This window comes from Ptychodera flava, chromosome 12 (assembly GCF_041260155.1).
Source record: "Ptychodera flava strain L36383 chromosome 12, AS_Pfla_20210202, whole genome shotgun sequence".
NCBI classification, from domain to species: Eukaryota; Metazoa; Hemichordata; class Enteropneusta; family Ptychoderidae; genus Ptychodera; species Ptychodera flava.
In genome coordinates, this window is record NC_091939.1 from 1,389,018 (window position 1) to 1,408,488 (window position 19,471).

A 19,471-nucleotide genomic window follows, 5' to 3' on the forward strand; every position below is an offset into this window, starting at 1 on the left:
CAACAGACACACACAGCCCTACTCTGCCACTCTATCATGCAGACTTTTACTCGACGATCTGGATGACAAAACCTCAAGCTATTACAGGAGATTCCTACTTACCCTGTAAATCTTGCCTTCATATCTGCAACCACATTCGTCGGGTGGTACACAACTGTCACCATCCATAAGAGTTCCCTCTGGACACTCACATCCTTCAACCGGCTTCTCTGAGCAACCTCTCTCTGCATGTGGATCAGCACAGGTAGCAGGACAGGCCGATGTTGACAGTCGGTAGACAGAAGGTGGCTTGCATTCAATGGCTATGGAAAGGAATCATGACATTGCTGAGTAAATCACAAACGTGTTGCAGAAATTCCTCTCAAATGTGGACTTTAAAAATACATAAGCATTGAGACATGTGGTAAAAATCCACAAACTCACAGCAACTAGCTTCTGACTTACGACACAACTCTTCTCTCCACTCTTGGAGGTCTCCGCCATGCTCTTGACATGCCGTGGCATAGCTTTCCAGATTGTCACATAGAGAAGTGTTTCCAGGAGCAGCGCACATGTCATATATACATGCAGAGTGATAGATATGGGGATCCACAGCTTGGTGGCAGCCAGCAAATGGACCTGCAATTCAGGTAAAGACAAGTAGTCACATACTTGGTACAAAAGGAGTGGTGCCCAAACAATCATAGAAAATCAATGGATTTCACCATACCATTCTGCCCAATTCAACTGGGCATGCAATAGAAAAGACATTGATACTCAGCAGACCACACAAAAGCCAACTGTTGATTGGTCTATACCTGTCAGGTCCAGTAAGACACTGCAACTTCTATTTATCATGTTTAGCATGTTATCATCCAAACCGTCGCATGGCTCTGGCTCATCTGGACTCTGGTTGCATTCTTCTGGATTAGCTATCCAACTGTCACCAAAGTCTACCTGCTGATCCACCTGAAAGAAGAGAGCATCCATCAAACAACACGTCACCGTTATTGCTTTAGCTGATAATAAAATTGCAGAAGGATGTTTGCAGGACACCTGGACTAGTGGCTATTGCCTGTCACAAACCTCTGAATCATCTCCCACTGCATCGATTAGTTTGAAAGTCTTGTATCTCGTCTCTCTCTCTCTTTGGCTCTCTACAATTTCAATCACAGAGCTTGTAGCTGTTGCTACTCACCAGAGTTCCTGCTGGAGTTAAGAAGTCATTGGTCTTGTCATTGTCCAGTGTGCCGCACAGACCACAGGTACTGTTCCAATAGGTATGGGGGACTTGGAGCACTACGCTAGATCTGGTATTCCACAGTACCACAAGTCCAGAGTCACTTCTAGTTTCTAAAAGTTGAAAGACATTTATTCAAACATCAATATCCAGCAGACGGGACAGATCAAATGAGAGACTTCAGCAGCCATTCAATTACTGGCCCACCAGGCAGCTGTAAACACCATTGTTCAGGTCCATTTGTCAACAAAAAATGCCCGTGGACATTGCAACTCATTCCATTTCATTTCTGCATCCCAAGTGCTTGCAGAAACCAAAGAACTGCTTCTTGGCAAATTCTAAAGCAATTTAAAAAGTTAGCTTACCACATATCTGCCGGCAGTCTTCACCACTACCATTGCATCTGGGTCAGTGTAAGGCAGGATAACTGCATTGCCATTGACGATTACATCACCACCTTGCAAAAGTCCAAATTCCTGGAACATAAAACCAACTGTGCCGGTCAGTAGTCTTCTAAAAGGACTTGTGTCGTTTATGGTATGCATTTGTAAACTGGCACAGCTGACACTTGAAGAATCTGCAGAAAACTCTAAATGCGACAGTAAAGAATTGCTGGTCAACCTACCGTTCCTGCCACTGTGACATAGACTTCACGGGTGTAACTGACTCTATCACTGGGTTTGTTCTTTTCGTTTTGAACCACTACTCTAAAGGGTGGATGCTGACTGCTGAGGCTGCAGTTGGATGTTGACAAGACATATTTGCAAGCTCCTTGGTAGTCATAACTCTTGCCATCCAATGTGGTGTAGTGTGGATCACCCCATGCAGTGCATTCAGAATACTCTGCAAGACAATCAAAGTAGATGCAAGTTGCTCTCTCTTCTATTACTGTCTACAGACATTCTCATGATAAGAAGCAAAAATTGGATGTCACGTCTTTGGACAAGATGAGCTCAACATATTTATTGAAATATGCCAGCCAAGCCCCCTCAAGGCAATTCAGCGGAAGCAACTTCATGCAATCATATCCCTGCCGATGTCCTCTTGTAATTGCAAAACCTGGCAACTACCTCAGACCTTGTAAAAGGCAAAAACTTACGCAGCTCACACTCCTTGTCTTCATTGAGCTCATAACCTTCATAACAATGGCATCCATAGTCATCATTCCTGTCGTAGCCACAGTAGCTATTCTCTCCACACTCAAGTGGCTGACAAATGGTCTCTCCATCAATTGTACATTGACAAGTCTGCGTACAGTCTTCATTCACAAAGTGTTGTCCTCGCTACAGATGAAGAAATGGCAAACCTGGTCAACAGACACACACAGCCCTACTCTGCCACTCTATCATGCAGACTTTTACTCGACGATCTGGATGACAAAACCTCAAGCTATTACAGGAGATTCCTACTTACCCTGTAAATCTTGCCTTCATATCTGCAACCACATTCGTCGGGTGGTACACAACTGTCACCATCCAAAAGAGTTCCCTCTGGACACTCACATCCTTCAACCGGCTTCTCTGAGCAACCTCTCTCTGCATGTGGATCAGCACAGGTAGCAGGACAGGCCGATGTTGACAGTCGGTAGACAGAAGGTGGCTTGCATTCAATGGCTATGGAAAGGAATCATGACATTGCTGAGTAAATCACAAACGTGTTGCAGAAATTCCTCTCAAATGTGGACTTTAAATACATAAGCATTGAGACATGTGGTAAAAATCCACAAACTCACAACAACTAGCTTCTGACTTACGACACAACTCTTCTATCCACTCTTGGAGGTCTCCGCCATGCTCTTGACATGCCGTGGCATAGCTTTCCAGATTGTCACATAGAGAAGTGTTTCCAGGAGCAGCGCACATGTCATATATACATGCAGAGTGATAGATATGGGGATCCACAGCTTGGTGGCAGCCAGCAAATGGACCTGCAATTCAGTAAAGACAAGTAGTCACATACTTGGTACAAAAGGAGTGGTGCCCAAACAATCATAGAAAATCAATGGATTTCACCCATTCTGCCCAATTCAACTGGGCATACAATAGAAAAGACATTGATACTCAGCAGACCACACAAAAGCCAACTGTTGATTGGTCTATACCTGTCAGGTCCAGTAAGACACTGCAACTTCTATTTATCATGTTTAGCATGTTATCATCCAAACCGTCGCATGGCTCTGGCTCATCTGGACTCTGGTTGCATTCTTCTGGATTAGCTATCCAACTGTCACCAAAGTCTACCTGCTGATCCACCTGAAAGACGAGAGCATCCATCAAACAACACGTCACCGTTATTGCTTTAGCTGATAATAAAATTGCAGAAGGATGTTTGCAGGACACCTGGACTAGTGGCTATTGCCTGTCACAAACCTCTGAATCATCTCCCACTGCATCGATTAGTTTGAAAGTCTTGTGTCTCGTCTCTCTCTTTGGCTCTCTACAATTTCAATCACAGAGCTTGTAGCTGTTGCTACTCACCAGAGTTCCTGCTGGAGTTAAGAAGTCATTGGTCTTGTCATTGTCCAGTGTGCCGCACAGACCACAGGTACTGTTCCAATAGGTATGGGGGACTTGGAGCACTACGCTAGATCTGGTATTCCACAGTACCACAAGTCCAGAGTCACTTCTAAGTTTCTAAAAGTTGAAAGACATTTATTCAAACATCAATATCCAGCAGACGGGACAGATCAAATGAGAGACTTCAGCAGCCATTGAATTACTGGCCCACCAGGCAGCTGTAAACACCATTGTTCAGGTCCATTTGTCAACAAAAAATGCCCGTGGACATTGCAACTCATTCCATTTCATTTCTGCATCCCAAGTGCTTGCAGAAACCAAAGAACTGCTTCTTGGCAAATTCTAAAGCAATTTAAAAAGTTAGCTTACCACATATCTGCCGGCAGTCTTCACCACTACCATTGCATCTGGGTCAGTGTAGGGCAGGATAACTGCATTGCCATTGACGATTACATCACCACCTTGCAAAAGTCCAAATTCCTGGAACATAAAACCAACTGTGCCGGTCAGTAGTCTTCTAAAAGGACTTGTGTCGTTTATGGTATGCATTTGTAAACTGGCACAGCTGACACTTGAAGAATCTGCAGAAAACTCTAAATGCGACAGTAAAGAATTGCTGGTCAACCTACCGTTCCTGCCACTGTGACATAGACTTCACGGGTGTAACTGACTCTATCACTGGGTTTGTTCTTTTCGTTTTGAACCACTACTCTAAAGGGTGGATGCTGACTGCTGAGGCTGCAGTTGGATGTTGACAAGACATATTTGCAAGCTCCTTGGTAGTCATAACTCTTGCCATCCAATGTGGTGTAGTGTGGATCACCCCATGCAGTGCATTCAGAATACTCTGCAAGACAATCAAAGTAGATGCAAGTTGCTCTCTCTTCTATTACTGTCTACAGACATTCTCATGATAAGAAGCAAAAATTGGATGTCACGTCTTTGGACAAGATGAGCTCAACATATTTATTGAAATATGCCAGCCAAGCCCCCTCAAGGCAATTCAGCGGAAGCAACTTCATGCAATCATATCCCTGCCGATGTCCTCTTGTAATTGCAAAACCTGGCAACTACCTCAGACCTTGTAAAAGGCAAAAACTTACGCAGCTCACACTCCTTGTCTTCATTGAGCTCATAACCTTCATAACAATGGCATCCATAGTCATCATTCCTGTCGTAGCCACAGTAGCTATTCTCTCCACACTCAAGTGGCTGACAAATGGTCTCTCCATCAATTGTACATTGACAAGTCTGCGTACAGTCTTCATTCACAAAGTGTTGTCCTCGCTACAGATGAAAGAAATGGCAAAACCTGGTCAACAGACACACACAGCCCTACTCTGCCACTCTATCATGCAGACTTTTACTCGACGATCTGGATGACAAAACCTCAAGCTAAATATTACAGGAGATTCCTACTTACCCTGTATATCTTGCCTTCATATCTGCAACCACATTCGTCGGGTGGTACACAACTGTCACCATCTAAAAGAGTTCCCTCTGGACACTCACATCCTTCAACCGGCTTCTCTGAGCAACCTCTCTCTGCATGTGGATCAGCACAGGTAGCAGGACAGGCCGATGTTGACAGTCGGTAGACAGAAGGTGGCTTGCATTCAATGGCTATGGAAAGGAATCATGACATTGCTGAGTAAATCACAAACGTGTTGCAGAAATTCCTCTCAAATGTGGACTTTAAATACATAAGCATTGAGACATGTGGTAAAAATCCACAAACTCACAACAACTAGCTTCTGACTTACGACACAACTCTTCTCTCCACTCTTGGAGGTCTCCGCCATGCTCTTGACATGCCGTGGCATAGCTTTCCAGATTGTCACATAGAGAAGTGTTTCCAGGAGCAGCGCACATGTCATATATACATGCAGAGTGATAGATATGGGGATCCACAGCTTGGTGGCAGCCAGCAAATGGACCTGCAATTCAGGTAAAGACAAGTAGTCACATACTTGGTACAAAAGGAGTGGTGCCCAAACAATCATAGAAAATCAATGGATTTCACCCATTCTGCCCAATTCAACTGGGCATACAATAGAAAAGACATTGATACTCAGCAGACCACACAAAAGCCAACTGTTGATTGGTCTATACCTGTCAGGTCCAGTAAGACACTGCAACTTCTATTTATCATGTTTAGCATGTTATCATCCAAACCGTCGCATGGCTCTGGCTCATCTGGACTCTGGTTGCATTCTTCTGGATTAGCTATCCAACTGTCACCAAAGTCTACCTGCTGATCCACCTGAAAGACGAGAGCATCCATCAAACAACACGTCACCGTTATTGGTTTAGCTGATAATAAAATTGCAGAAGGATGTTTGCAGGACACCTGGACTAGTGGCTATTGCCTGTCACAAACCTCTGAATCATCTCCCACTGCATCGATTAGTTTGAAAGTCTTGTGTCTCGTCTCTCTCTTTGGCTCTCTACAATTTCAATCACAGAGCTTGTAGCTGTTGCTACTCACCAGAGTTCCTGCTGGAGTTAAGAAGTCATTGGTCTTGTCATTGTCCAGTGTGCCGCACAGACCACAGGTACTGTTCCAATAGGTATGGGGGACTTGGAGCACTACGCTAGATCTGGTATTCCACAGTACCACAAGTCCAGAGTCACTTCTAAGTTTCTAAAAGTTGAAAGACATTTATTCAAACATCAATATCCAGCAGACGGGACAGATCAAATGAGAGACTTCAGCAGCCATTAATTACTGGCCCACCAGGCAGCTGTAAACACCATTGTTCAGGTCCATTTGTCAACAAAAAATGCCCGTGGACATTGCAACTCATTCCATTTCATTTCTGCATCCCAAGTGCTTGCAGAAACCAAAGAACTGCTTCTTGGCAAATTCTAAAGCAATTTAAAAAGTTAGCTTACCACATATCTGCCGGCAGTCTTCACCACTACCATTGCATCTGGGTCAGTGTAGGGCAGGATAACTGCATTGCCATTGACGATTACATCACCACCTTGCAAAAGTCCAAATTCCTGGAACATAAAACCAACTGTGCCGGTCAGTAGTCTTCTAAAAGGACTTGTGTCGTTTATGGTATGCATTTGTAAACTGGCACAGCTGACACTTGAAGAATCTGCAGAAAACTCTAAATGCGACAGTAAAGAATTGCTGGTCAACCTACCGTTCCTGCCACTGTGACATAGACTTCACGGGTGTAACTGACTCTATCACTGGGTTTGTTCTTTTCGTTTTGAACCACTACTCTAAAGGCTGGATGCTGACTGCTGAGGCTGCAGTTGGATGTTGACAAGACATATTTGCAAGCTCCTTGGTAGTCATAACTCTTGCCATCCAATGTGGTGTAGTGTGGATCACCCCATGCAGTGCATTCAGAATACTCTGCAAGACAATCAAAGTAGATGCAAGTTGCTCTCTCTTCTATTACTGTCTACAGACATTCTCATGATAAGAAGCAAAAATTGGATGTCACGTCTTTGGACAAGATGAGCTCAACATATTTATTGAAATATGCCAGCCAAGCCCCCTCAAGGCAATTCAGCGGAAGCAACTTCATGCAATCATATCCCTGCCGATGTCCTCTTGTAATTGCAAAACCTGGCAACTACCTCAGACCTTGTAAAAGGCAAAAACTTACGCAGCTCACACTCCTTGTCTTCATTGAGCTCATAACCTTCATAACAATGGCATCCATAGTCATCATTCCTGTCGTAGCCACAGTAGCTATTCTCTCCACACTCAAGTGGCTGACAAATGGTCTCTCCATCAATTGTACATTGACAAGTCTGCGTACAGTCTTCATTCACAAAGTGTTGTCCTCGCTACAGATGAAAGAAATGGCAAAACCTGGTCAACAGACACACACAGCCCTACTCTGCCACTCTATCATGCAGACTTTTACTCGACGATCTGGATGACAAAACCTCAGCTATTACAGGAGATTCCTACTTACCCTGTAAATCTTGCCTTCATATCTGCAACCACATTCGTCGGGTGGTACACAACTGTCACCATCCAAAAGAGTTCCCTCTGGACACTCACATCCTTCAACCGGCTTCTCTGAGCAACCTCTCTCTGCATGTGGATCAGCACAGGTAGCAGGACAGGCCGATGTTGACAGTCGGTAGACAGAAGGTGGCTTGCATTCAATGGCTATGGAAAGGAATCATGACATTGCTGAGTAAATCACAAACGTGTTGCAGAAATTCCTCTCAAATGTGGACTTTAAATACATAAGCATTGAGACATGTGGTAAAAATCCACAAACTCACAACAACTAGCTTCTGACTTACGACACAACTCTTCTCTCCACTCTTGGAGGTCTCCGCCATGCTCTTGACATGCCGTGGCATAGCTTTCCAGATTGTCACATAGAGAAGTGTTTCCAGGAGCAGCGCACATGTCATATATACATGCAGAGTGATAGATATGGGGATCCACAGCTTGGTGGCAGCCAGCAAATGGACCTGCAATTCAGGTAAAGACAAGTAGTCACATACTTGGTACAAAGGAGTGGTGCCCAAACAATCATAGAAAATCAATGGATTTCACCCATTCTGCCCAATTCAACTGGGCATACAATAGAAAAGACATTGATACTCAGCAGACCACACAAAAGCCAACTGTTGATTGGTCTATACCTGTCAGGTCCAGTAAGACACTGCAACTTCTATTTATCATGTTTAGCATGTTATCATCCAAACCGTCGCATGGCTCTGGCTCATCTGGACTCTGGTTGCATTCTTCTGGATTAGCTATCCAACTGTCACCAAAGTCTACCTGCTGATCCACCTGAAAGACGAGAGCATCCATCAAACAACACGTCACCGTTATTGCTTTAGCTGATAATAAATTGCAGAAGGATGTTTGCAGGACACCTGGACTAGTGGCTATTGCCTGTCACAAACCTCTGAATCATCTCCCACTGCATCGATTAGTTTGAAAGTCTTGTGTCTCGTCTCTCTCTTTGGCTCTCTACAATTTCAATCACAGAGCTTGTAGCTGTTGCTACTCACCAGAGTTCCTGCTGGAGTTAAGAAGTCATTGGTCTTGTCATTGTCCAGTGTGCCGCACAGACCACAGGTACTGTTCCAATAGGTATGGGGGACTTGGAGCACTACGCTAGATCTGGTATTCCACAGTACCACAAGTCCAGAGTCACTTCTAAGTTTCTAAAAGTTGAAAGACATTTATTCAAACATCAATATCCAGCAGACGGGACAGATCAAATGAGAGACTTCAGCAGCCATTCAATTACTGGCCCACCAGGCAGCTGTAAACACCATTGTTCAGGTCCATTTGTCAACAAAAAATGCCCGTGGACATTGCAACTCATTCCATTTCATTTCTGCATCCCAAGTGCTTGCAGAAACCAAAGAACTGCTTCTTGGCAAATTCTAAAGCAATTTAAAAAGTTAGCTTACCACATATCTGCCGGCAGTCTTCACCACTACCATTGCATCTGGGTCAGTGTAGGGCAGGATAACTGCATTGCCATTGACGATTACATCACCACCTTGCAAAAGTCCAAATTCCTGGAACATAAAACCAACTGTGCCGGTCAGTAGTCTTCTAAAAGGACTTGTGTCGTTTATGGTATGCATTTGTAAACTGGCACAGCTGACACTTGAAGAATCTGCAGAAAACTCTAAATGCGACAGTAAAGAATTGCTGGTCAACCTACCGTTCCTGCCACTGTGACATAGACTTCACGGGTGTAACTGACTCTATCACTGGGTTTGTTCTTTTCGTTTTGAACCACTACTCTAAAGGGTGGATGCTGACTGCTGAGGCTGCAGTTGGATGTTGACAAGACATATTTGCAAGCTCCTTGGTAGTCATAACTCTTGCATCCCATGTGGTTGTAGTGTGTGTCACCCCATGCAGTGCATTCAGAATACTCTGCAAGACAATCAAAGTAGATGCAAGTTGCTCTCTCTTCTATTACTGTCTACAGACATTCTCATGATAAGAAGCAAAAATTGGATGTCACGTCTTTGGACAAGATGAGCTCAACATATTTATTGAAATATGCCAGCCAAGCCCCCTCAAGGCAATTCAGCGGAAGCAACTTCATGCAATCATATCCCTGCCGATGTCCTCTTGTAATTGCAAAACTGGCAACTACCTCAGACCTTGTAAAAGGCAAAAACTTACGCAGCTCACACTCCTTTCTTCATTGAGCTCATAACCTTCATAACAATGGCATCCATAGTCATCATTCCTGTCGTAGCCACAGTAGCTATTCTCTCCACACTCAAGTGGCTGACAAATGGTCTCTCCATCAATTGTACATTGACAGTCTGCGTACAGTCTTCATTCACAAAGTGTTGTCCTCGCTACAGATGAAAGAAATGGCAAAACCTGGTCAACAGACACACACAGCCCTACTCTGCCACTCTATCATGCAGACTTTTACTCGACGATCTGGATGACAAAACCTCAAGCTATTACAGGAGATTCCTACTTACCCTGTAAATCTTGCCTTCATATCTGCAACCACATTCGTCGGGTGGTACACAACTGTCACCATCCAAAAGAGTTCCCTCTGGACACTCACATCCTTCAACCGGCTTCTCTGAGCAACCTCTCTCTGCATGTGGATCAGCACAGGTAGCAGGACAGGCCGATGTTGACAGTCGGTAGACAGAAGGTGGCTTGCATTCAATGGCTATGGAAAGGAATCATGACATTGCTGAGTAAATCACAAACGTGTTGCAGAAATTCCTCTCAAATGTGGACTTTAAATACATAAGCATTGAGACATGTGGTAAAAATCCACAAACTCACAACAACTAGCTTCTGACTTACGACACAACTCTTCTCTCCACTCTTGGAGGTCTCCGCCATGCTCTTGACATGCCGTGGCATAGCTTTCCAGATTGTCACATAGAGAAGTGTTTCCAGGAGCAGCGCACATGTCATATATACATGCAGAGTGATAGATATGGGGATCCACAGCTTGGTGGCAGCCAGCAAATGGACCTGCAATTCAGGTAAAGACAAGTAGTCACATACTTGGTACAAAAGGAGTGGTGCCCAAACAATCATAGAAAATCAATGGATTTCACCCATTCTGCCCAATTCAACTGGGCATACAATAGAAAAGACATTGATACTCAGCAGACCACACAAAAGCCAACTGTTGATTGGTCTATACCTGTCAGGTCCAGTAAGACACTGCAACTTCTATTTATCATGTTTAGCATGTTATCATCCAAACCGTCGCATGGCTCTGGCTCATCTGGACTCTGGTTGCATTCTTCTGGATTAGCTATCCAACTGTCACCAAAGTCTACCTGCTGATCCACCTGAAAGACGAGAGCATCCATCAAACAAGAGCGTCCCAAAACCGTCACCGTTATTGCTTTAGCTGATAATAAAATTGCAGAAGGATGTTTGCAGGACACCTGGACTAGTGGCTATTGCCTGTCACAAACCTCTGAATCATCTCCCACTGCATCGATTAGTTGAAAGTCTTGTGTCTCGTCTCTCTCTTTGGCTCTCTACAATTTCAATCACAGAGCTTGTAGCTGTTGCTACTCACCAGAGTTCCTGCTGGAGTTAAGAAGTCATTGGTCTTGTCATTGTCCAGTGTGCCGCACAGACCACAGGTACTGTTCCAATAGGTATGGGGGACTTGGAGCACTACGCTAGATCTGGTATTCCACAGTACCACAAGTCCAGAGTCAGTTCTAAGTTTCTAAAAGTTGAAAGACATTTATTCAAACATCAATATCCAGCAGACGGGACAGATCAAATGAGAGACTTCAGCAGCCATTCAATTACTGGCCCACCAGGCAGCTGTAAACACCATTGTTCAGGTCCATTTGTCAACAAAAAATGCCCGTGGACATTGCAACTCATTCCATTTCATTTCTGCATCCCAAGTGCTTGCAGAAACCAAAGAACGTGCTTCTTGGCAAATTCTAAAGCAATTTAAAAAGTTAGCTTACCACATATCTGCCGGCAGTCTTCACCACTACCATTGCATCTGGGTCAGTGTAGGGCAGGATAACTGCATTGCCATTGACGATTACATCACCACCTTGCAAAAGTCCAAATTCCTGGAACATAAAACCAACTGTGCCGGTCAGTAGTCTTCTAAAAGGACTTGTGTCGTTTATGGTATGCATTGTAAACTGGCACAGCTGACACTTGAAGAATCTGCAGAAAACTCTAAATGCGACAGTAAAGAATTGCTGGTCAACCTACCGTTCCTGCCACTGTGACATAGACTTCACGGGTGTAACTGACTCTATCACTGGGTTTGTTCTTTTCGTTTTGAACCACTACTCTAAAGGGTGGATGCTGACTGCTGAGGCTGCAGTTGGATGTTGACAAGACATATTTGCAAGCTCCTTGGTAGTCATAACTCTTGCCATCCAATGTGGTGTAGTGTGGATCACCCCATGCAGTGCATTCAGAATACTCTGCAAGACAATCAAAGTAGATGCAAGTTGCTCTCTCTTCTATTACTGTCTACAGACATTCTCATGATAAGAAGCAAAAATTGGATGTCACGTCTTTGGACAAGATGAGCTCAACATATTTATTGAAATATGCCAGCCAAGCCCCCTCAAGGCAATTCAGCGGAAGCAACTTCATGCAATCATATCCCTGCCGATGTCCTCTTGTAATTGCAAAACCTGGCAACTACCTCAGACCTTGTAAAAGGCAAAAACTTACGCAGCTCACACTCCTTGTCTTCATTGAGCTCATAACCTTCATAACAATGGCATCCATAGTCATCATTCCTGTCGTAGCCACAGTAGCTATTCTCTCCACACTCAAGTGGCTGACAAATGGTCTCTCCATCAATTGTACATTGACAAGTCTGCGTACAGTCTTCATTCACAAAGTGTTGTCCTCGCTACAGATGAAAGAAATGGCAAAACCTGGTCAACAGACACACACAGCCCTACTCTGCCACTCTATCATGCAGACTTTTACTCGACGATCTGGATGACAAAACCTCAAGCTATTACAGGAGATTCCTACTTACCCTGTAAATCTTGCCTTCATATCTGCAACCACATTCGTCGGGTGGTACACAACTGTCACCATCCAAAAGAGTTCCCTCTGGACACTCACATCCTTCAACCGGCTTCTCTGAGCAACCTCTCTCTGCATGTGGATCAGCACAGGTAGCAGGACAGGCCGATGTTGACAGTCGGTAGACAGAAGGTGGCTTGCATTCAATGGCTATGGAAAGGAATCATGACATTGCTGAGTAAATCACAAACGTGTTGCAGAAATTCCTCTCAAATGTGGACTTTAAATACATAAGCATTGAGACATGTGGTAAAAATCCACAAACTCACAACAACTAGCTTCTGACTTACGACACAACTCTTCTCTCCACTCTTGGAGGTCTCCGCCATGCTCTTGACATGCCGTGGCATAGCTTTCCAGATTGTCACAAAGAGAAGTGTTTCCAGGAGCAGCGCACATGTCATATATACATGCAGAGTGATAGATATGGGGATCCACAGCTTGGTGGCAGCCAGCAAATGGACCTGCAATTCAGGTAAAGACAAGTAGTCACATACTTGGTACAAAAGGAGTGGTGCCCAAACAATCATAGAAAATCAATGGATTTCACCCATTCTGCCCAATTCAACTGGGCATACAATAGAAAAGACATTGATACTCAGCAGACCACACAAAAGCCAACTGTTGATTGGTCTATACCTGTCAGGTCCAGTAAGACACTGCAACTTCTATTTATCATGTTTAGCATGTTATCATCCAAACCGTCGCATGGCTCTGGCTCATCTGGACTCTGGTTGCATTCTTCTGGATTAGCTATCCAACTGTCACCAAAGTCTACCTGCTGATCCACCTGAAAGACGAGAGCATCCATCAAACAACACGTCACCGTTATTGCTTTAGCTGATAATAAAATTGCAGAAGGATGTTTGCAGGACACCTGGACTAGTGGCTATTGCCTGTCACAAACCTCTGAATCATCTCCCACTGCATCGATTAGTTTGAAAGTCTTGTGTCTCGTCTCTCTCTTTGGCTCTCTACAATTTCAATCACAGAGCTTGTAGCTGTTGCTACTCACCAGAGTTCCTGCTGGAGTTAAGAAGTCATTGGTCTTGTCATTGTCCAGTGTGCCGCACAGACCACAGGTACTGTTCCAATAGGTATGGGGGACTTGGAGCACTACGCTAGATCTGGTATTCCACAGTACCACAAGTCCAGAGTCAGTTCTAAGTTTCTAAAAGTTGAAAGACATTTATTCAAACATCAATATCCAGCAGACGGACAGATCAAATGAGAGACTTCAGCAGCCATTCAATTACTGGCCCACCAGGCAGCTGTAAACACCATTGTTCAGGTCCATTTGTCAACAAAAAATGCCCGTGGACATTGCAACTCATTCCATTTCATTTCTGCATCCCAAGTGCTTGCAGAAACCAAAGAACTGCTTCTTGGCAAATTCTAAAGCAATTTAAAAAGTTAGCTTACCACATATCTGCCGGCAGTCTTCACCACTACCATTGCATCTGGGTCAGTGTAGGGCAGGATAACTGCATTGCCATTGACGATTACATCACCACCTTGCAAAAGTCCAAATTCCTGGAACATAAAACCAACTGTGCCGGTCAGTAGTCTTCTAAAAGGACTTGTGTCGTTATGGTATGCATTTGTAAACTGGCACAGCTGACACTTGAAGAATCTGCAGAAAACTCTAAATGCGACAGTAAAGAATTGCTGGTCAACCTACCGTTCCTGCCACTGTGACATAGACTTCACGGGTGTAACTGACTCTATCACTGGGTTTGTTCTTTTCGTTTTGAACCACTACTCTAAAGGGTGGATGCTGACTGCTGAGGCTGCAGTTGGATGTTGACAAGACATATTTGCAAGCTCCTTGGTAGTCATAACTCTTGCCATCCAATGTGGTGTAGTGTGGATCACCCCATGCAGTGCATTCAGAATACTCTGCAAGACAATCAAAGTAGATGCAAGTTGCTCTCTCTTCTATTACTGTCTACAGACATTCTCATGATAAGAAGCAAAAATTGGATGTCACGTCTTTGGACAAGATGAGCTCAACATATTTATTGAAATATGCCAGCCAAGCCCCCTCAAGGCAATTCAGCGGAAGCAACTTCATGCAATCATATCCCTGCGATGTCCTCTTGTAATTGCAAAACCTGGCAACTACCTCAGACCTTGTAAAAGGCAAAAACTTACGCAGCTCACACTCCTTGTCTTCATTGAGCTCATAACCTTCATAACAATGGCATCCATAGTCATCATTCCTGTCGTAGCCACAGTAGCTATTCTCTCCACACTCAAGTGGCTGACAAATGGTCTCTCCATCAATTGTACATTGACAAGTCTGCGTACAGTCTTCATTCACAAAGTGTTGTCCTCGCTACAGATGAAAGAAATGGCAAAACCTGGTCAACAGACACACACAGCCCTACTCTGCCACTCTATCATGCAGACTTTTACTCGACGATCTGGATGACAAAACCTCAAGCTATTACAGGAGATTCCTACTTACCCTGTAAATCTTGCCTTCATATCTGCAACACATATCTGCAACCACATTCGTCGGGTGGTACACAACTGTCACCATCCAAAAGAGTTCCTCTGGACACTCACATCCTTCAACCGGCTTCTCTGAGCAACCTCTCTCTGCATGTGGATCAGCACAGGTAGCAGGACAGGCCGATGTTGACAGTCGGTAGACAGAAGGTGCTTGCATTCAATGGCTATGGAAAGGAATCATGACATTGCTGAGTAAATCACAAACGTGTTGCAGAAATTCCTCTCAAATGTGGACTTTAAATACATAAGCATTGAGACATGTGGTAAAAATCCACAAACTCACAACAACTAGCTTCTGACTTACGACACAACTCTTCTCTCCACTCTTGGAGGTCTCCGCCATGCTCTTGACATGCCGTGGCATAGCTTTCCAGATTGTCACATAGAGAAGTGTTTCCAGGAGCAGCGCACATGTCATATATACATGCAGAGTGATAGATATGGGGATCCACAGCTTGGTGGCAGCCAGCAAATGGACCTGCAATTCAGGTAAAGACAAGTAGTCACATACTTGGTACAAAAGGAGTGGTGCCCAAACAATCATAGAAAATCAATGGATTTCACCCATTCTGCCCAATTCAACTGGGCATACAATAGAAAAGACATTGATACTCAGCAGACCACACAAAAGCCAACTGTTGATTGGTCTATACCTGTCAGGTCCAGTAAGACACTGCAACTTCTATTTATCATGTTTAGCATGTTATCATCCAAACCGTCGCATGGCTCTGGCTCATCTGGACTCTGGTTGCATTCTTCTGGATTAGCTATCCAACTGTCACCAAAGTCTACCTGCTGATCCACCTGAAAGACGAGAGCATCCATCAAACAACACGTCACCGTTATTGCTTTAGCTGATAATAAAATTGCAGAAGGATGTTTGCAGGACACCTGGACTAGTGGCTATTGCCTGTCACAAACCTCTGAATCATCTCCCACTGCATCGATTAGTTTGAAAAGTCTTGTGTCTCGTCTCTCTCTTTGGCTCTCTACAATTTCAATCACAGAGCTTGTAGCTGTTGCTACTCACCAGAGTTCCTGCTGGAGTTAAGAAGTCATTGGTCTTGTCATTGTCCAGTGTGCCGCACAGACCACAGGTACTGTTCCAATAGGTATGGGGGACTTGGAGCACTACGCTAGATCTGGTATTCCACAGTACCACAAGTCCAGAGTCAGTTCTAAGTTTCTAAAAGTTGAAAGACATTTATTCAAACATCAATATCCAGCAGACGGACAGATCAAATGAGAGACTTCAGCAGCCATTCAATTACTGGCCCACCAGGCAGCTGTAAACACCATTGTTCAGGTCCATTTGTCAACAAAAAATGCCCGTGGACATTGCAACTCATTCCATTTCATTTCTGCATCCCAAGTGCTTGCAGAAACCAAAGAACTGCTTCTTGGCAAATTCTAAAGCAATTTAAAAAGTTAGCTTACCACATATCTGCCGGCAGTCTTCACCACTACCATTGCATCTGGGTCAGTGAGGGCAGGATAACTGCATTGCCATTGACGATTACATCACCACCTTGCAAAAGTCCAAATTCCTGGAACATAAAACCAACTGTGCCGGTCAGTAGTCTTCTAAAAGGACTTGTGTCGTTTATGGTATGCATTTGTAAACTGGCACAGCTGACACTTGAAGAATCTGCAGAAAACTCTAAATGCGACAGTAAAGAATTGCTGGTCAACCTACCGTTCCTGCCACTGTGACATAGACTTCACGGGTGTAACTGACTCTATCACTGGGTTTGTTCTTTTCGTTTTGAACCACTACTCTAAAGGGTGGATGCTGACTGCTGAGGCTGCAGTTGGATGTTGACAAGACATATTTGCAAGCTCCTTGGTAGTCATAACTCTTGCCATCCAATGTGGTGTAGTGTGGATCACCCCATGCAGTGCATTCAGAATACTCTGCAAGACAATCAAAGTAGATGCAAGTTGCTCTCTCTTCTATTACTGTCTACAGACATTCTCATGATAAGAAGCAAAAATTGGATGTCACGTCTTTGGACAAGATGAGCTCAACATATTTAATTGAAATATGCCAGCCAAGCCCCCTCAAGGCAATTCAGCGGAAGCAACTTCATGCAATCATATCCCTGCCGAGGTCCTCTTGTAATTGCAAAACCTGGCAACTACCTCAGACCTTGTAAAAGGCAAAAACTTACGCAGCTCACACTCCTTGTCTTCATTGAGCTCATAACCTTCATAACAATGGCATCCAATAGTCATCATTCCTGTCGTAGCCACAGTAGCTATTCTCTCCACACTCAAGTGGCTGACAAATGGTCTCTCCATCAATTGTACATTGACAAGTCTGCGTACAGTCTTCATTCACAAAGTGTTGTCCTCGCTACAGATGAAAGAAATGGCAAAACCTGGTCAACAGACACACACAGCCCTACTCTGCCACTCTATCATGCAGACTTTTACTCGACGATCTGGATGACAAAACCTCAAGCTATTACAGGAGATTCCTACTTACCCTGTAAATCTTGCCTTCATATCTGCAACCACATTCGTCGGGTGGTACACAACTGTCACCATCCAAAAGAGTTCCCTCTGGACACTCACATCCTTCAACCGGCTTCTCTGAGCAACCTCTCTCTGCATGTGGATCAGCACAGGTAGCAGGACAGGCCGATGTTGACAGTCGGTAGACAGAAGGTGGCTTGCATTCAATGGCTATGGAAAGGAATCATGACATTGCTGAGTAAATCACAAACGTGTTGCAGAAATTCCTCTCAAATGTGGACTTTAAATACATAAGCATTGAGACATGTGGTAAAATTCCACAAACTCACAACAACTAGCTTCTGACTTACGACACAACTCTTCTCTCCACTCTTGGAGGTCTCCGCCATGCTCTTGACATGCCGTGGCATAGCTTTCCAGATTGTCACATAGAGAAGTGTTTCCAGGAGCAGCGCACATGTCATATATACATGCAGAGTGATAGATATGGGGATCCACAGCTTGGTGGCAGCCAGCAAATGGACCTGCAATTCAGGTAAAGACAAGTAGTCACATACTTGGTACAAAAGGAGTGGTGCCCAAACAATCATAGAAAATCAATGGATTTCACCCATTCTGCCCAATTCAACTGGGCATACAATAGAAAAGACATTGATACTCAGCAGACCACACAAAAGCCAACTGTTGATTGGTCTATACCTGTCAGGTCCAGTAAGACACTGCAACTTCTATTTATCATGTTTTAGCATGTTATCATCCAACCGTCGCATGGCTCTGGCTCATCTGGACTCTGGTTGCATTCTTCTGGATTAGCTATCCAACTGTCACCAAAGTCTAACTGCTGATCCACCTGAAAGACGAGAGCATCCATCAAACAACACGTCACCGTTATTGCTTTAGCTGATAATAAAATTGCAGAAGGATGTTTGCAGGACACCTGGACTAGTGGCTATTGCCTGTCACAAACCTCTGAATCATCTCCCACTGCATCGATTAGTTTGAAAGTCTTGTGTCTCGTCTCTCTCTTTGGCTCTCTACAATTTCAATCACAGAGCTTGTAGCTGTTGCTACTCACCAGAGTTCCTGCTGGAGTTAAGAAGTCATTGGTCTTGTCATTGTCCAGTGTGCCGCACAGACCACAGGTACTGTTCCAATAGGTATGGGGGACTTGGAGCACTACGCTAGATCTGGTATTCCACAGTACCACAAGTCCAGAGTCAGTTCTAAGTTTCTAAAAGTTGAAAAGACATTTATTCAAACATCAATATCCAGCAGACGGACAGATCAAATGAGAGACTTCAGCAGCCATTCAATTACTGGCCCACCAGGCAGCTGTAAACACCATGTTCAGGTCCATTTGTCAACAAAAAATGCCGTGGACATTGCAACTCATTCCATTTCATTTCTGCATCCCAAGTGCTTGCAGAAACCAAAGAACTGCTTCTTGGCAAATTCTAAAGCAATTTAAAAAGTTAGCTTACCACATATCTGCCGGCAGTCTTCACCACTACCATTGCATCTGGGTCAGTGTAGGGCAGGATAACTGCATTGCCATTGACGATTACATCACCACCTTGCAAAAGTCCAAATTCCTGGAACATAAAACCAACTGTGCCGGTCAGTAGTCTTCTAAAAGGACTTGTGTCGTTTATGGTATGCTGGTAGGCATTTGTAAACTGGCACAGCTGACACTTG

General features: G+C 44.2%; 1 protein-coding gene across 1 annotated transcript in view; it reads right to left on the reverse strand.

Annotated features, from left to right (window-relative positions):
* The window catches only part of LOC139145988 (IgGFc-binding protein-like), a 100,362-nt gene that overhangs the window by 19,606 nt on the left and 61,285 nt on the right, over positions 1 to 19,471 (reverse strand). Inside the window, 54 exon segments of the mRNA XM_070717435.1 lie at positions 103 to 302; positions 445 to 618; positions 798 to 948; positions 1,585 to 1,695; positions 1,845 to 2,062; positions 2,319 to 2,502; positions 2,633 to 2,832; positions 2,973 to 3,146; positions 3,321 to 3,471; positions 3,697 to 3,852; positions 4,105 to 4,215; positions 4,365 to 4,582; positions 4,839 to 5,022; positions 5,159 to 5,358; positions 5,499 to 5,672; positions 5,848 to 5,998; positions 6,224 to 6,379; positions 6,631 to 6,741; positions 6,891 to 7,108; positions 7,365 to 7,548; positions 7,680 to 7,879; positions 8,020 to 8,193; positions 8,368 to 8,518; positions 8,743 to 8,898; positions 9,151 to 9,261; positions 9,411 to 9,677; positions 9,919 to 10,065; positions 10,198 to 10,397; positions 10,538 to 10,711; positions 10,887 to 11,037; positions 11,274 to 11,429; positions 11,683 to 11,793; positions 11,942 to 12,159; positions 12,416 to 12,599; positions 12,732 to 12,931; positions 13,072 to 13,245; positions 13,421 to 13,571; positions 13,797 to 13,952; positions 14,204 to 14,314; positions 14,463 to 14,680; positions 14,936 to 15,119; positions 15,252 to 15,385; positions 15,603 to 15,776; positions 15,952 to 16,102; positions 16,329 to 16,398; positions 16,766 to 16,845; positions 16,995 to 17,212; positions 17,470 to 17,525; positions 17,527 to 17,654; positions 17,787 to 17,986; positions 18,127 to 18,300; positions 18,476 to 18,626; positions 18,852 to 19,007; positions 19,258 to 19,368. Of these exon segments, the coding sequence (XP_070573536.1) occupies positions 103 to 302; positions 445 to 618; positions 798 to 948; positions 1,585 to 1,695; positions 1,845 to 2,062; positions 2,319 to 2,502; positions 2,633 to 2,832; positions 2,973 to 3,146; positions 3,321 to 3,471; positions 3,697 to 3,852; positions 4,105 to 4,215; positions 4,365 to 4,582; positions 4,839 to 5,022; positions 5,159 to 5,358; positions 5,499 to 5,672; positions 5,848 to 5,998; positions 6,224 to 6,379; positions 6,631 to 6,741; positions 6,891 to 7,108; positions 7,365 to 7,548; positions 7,680 to 7,879; positions 8,020 to 8,193; positions 8,368 to 8,518; positions 8,743 to 8,898; positions 9,151 to 9,261; positions 9,411 to 9,677; positions 9,919 to 10,065; positions 10,198 to 10,397; positions 10,538 to 10,711; positions 10,887 to 11,037; positions 11,274 to 11,429; positions 11,683 to 11,793; positions 11,942 to 12,159; positions 12,416 to 12,599; positions 12,732 to 12,931; positions 13,072 to 13,245; positions 13,421 to 13,571; positions 13,797 to 13,952; positions 14,204 to 14,314; positions 14,463 to 14,680; positions 14,936 to 15,119; positions 15,252 to 15,385; positions 15,603 to 15,776; positions 15,952 to 16,102; positions 16,329 to 16,398; positions 16,766 to 16,845; positions 16,995 to 17,212; positions 17,470 to 17,525; positions 17,527 to 17,654; positions 17,787 to 17,986; positions 18,127 to 18,300; positions 18,476 to 18,626; positions 18,852 to 19,007; positions 19,258 to 19,368 (8,823 nt within the window).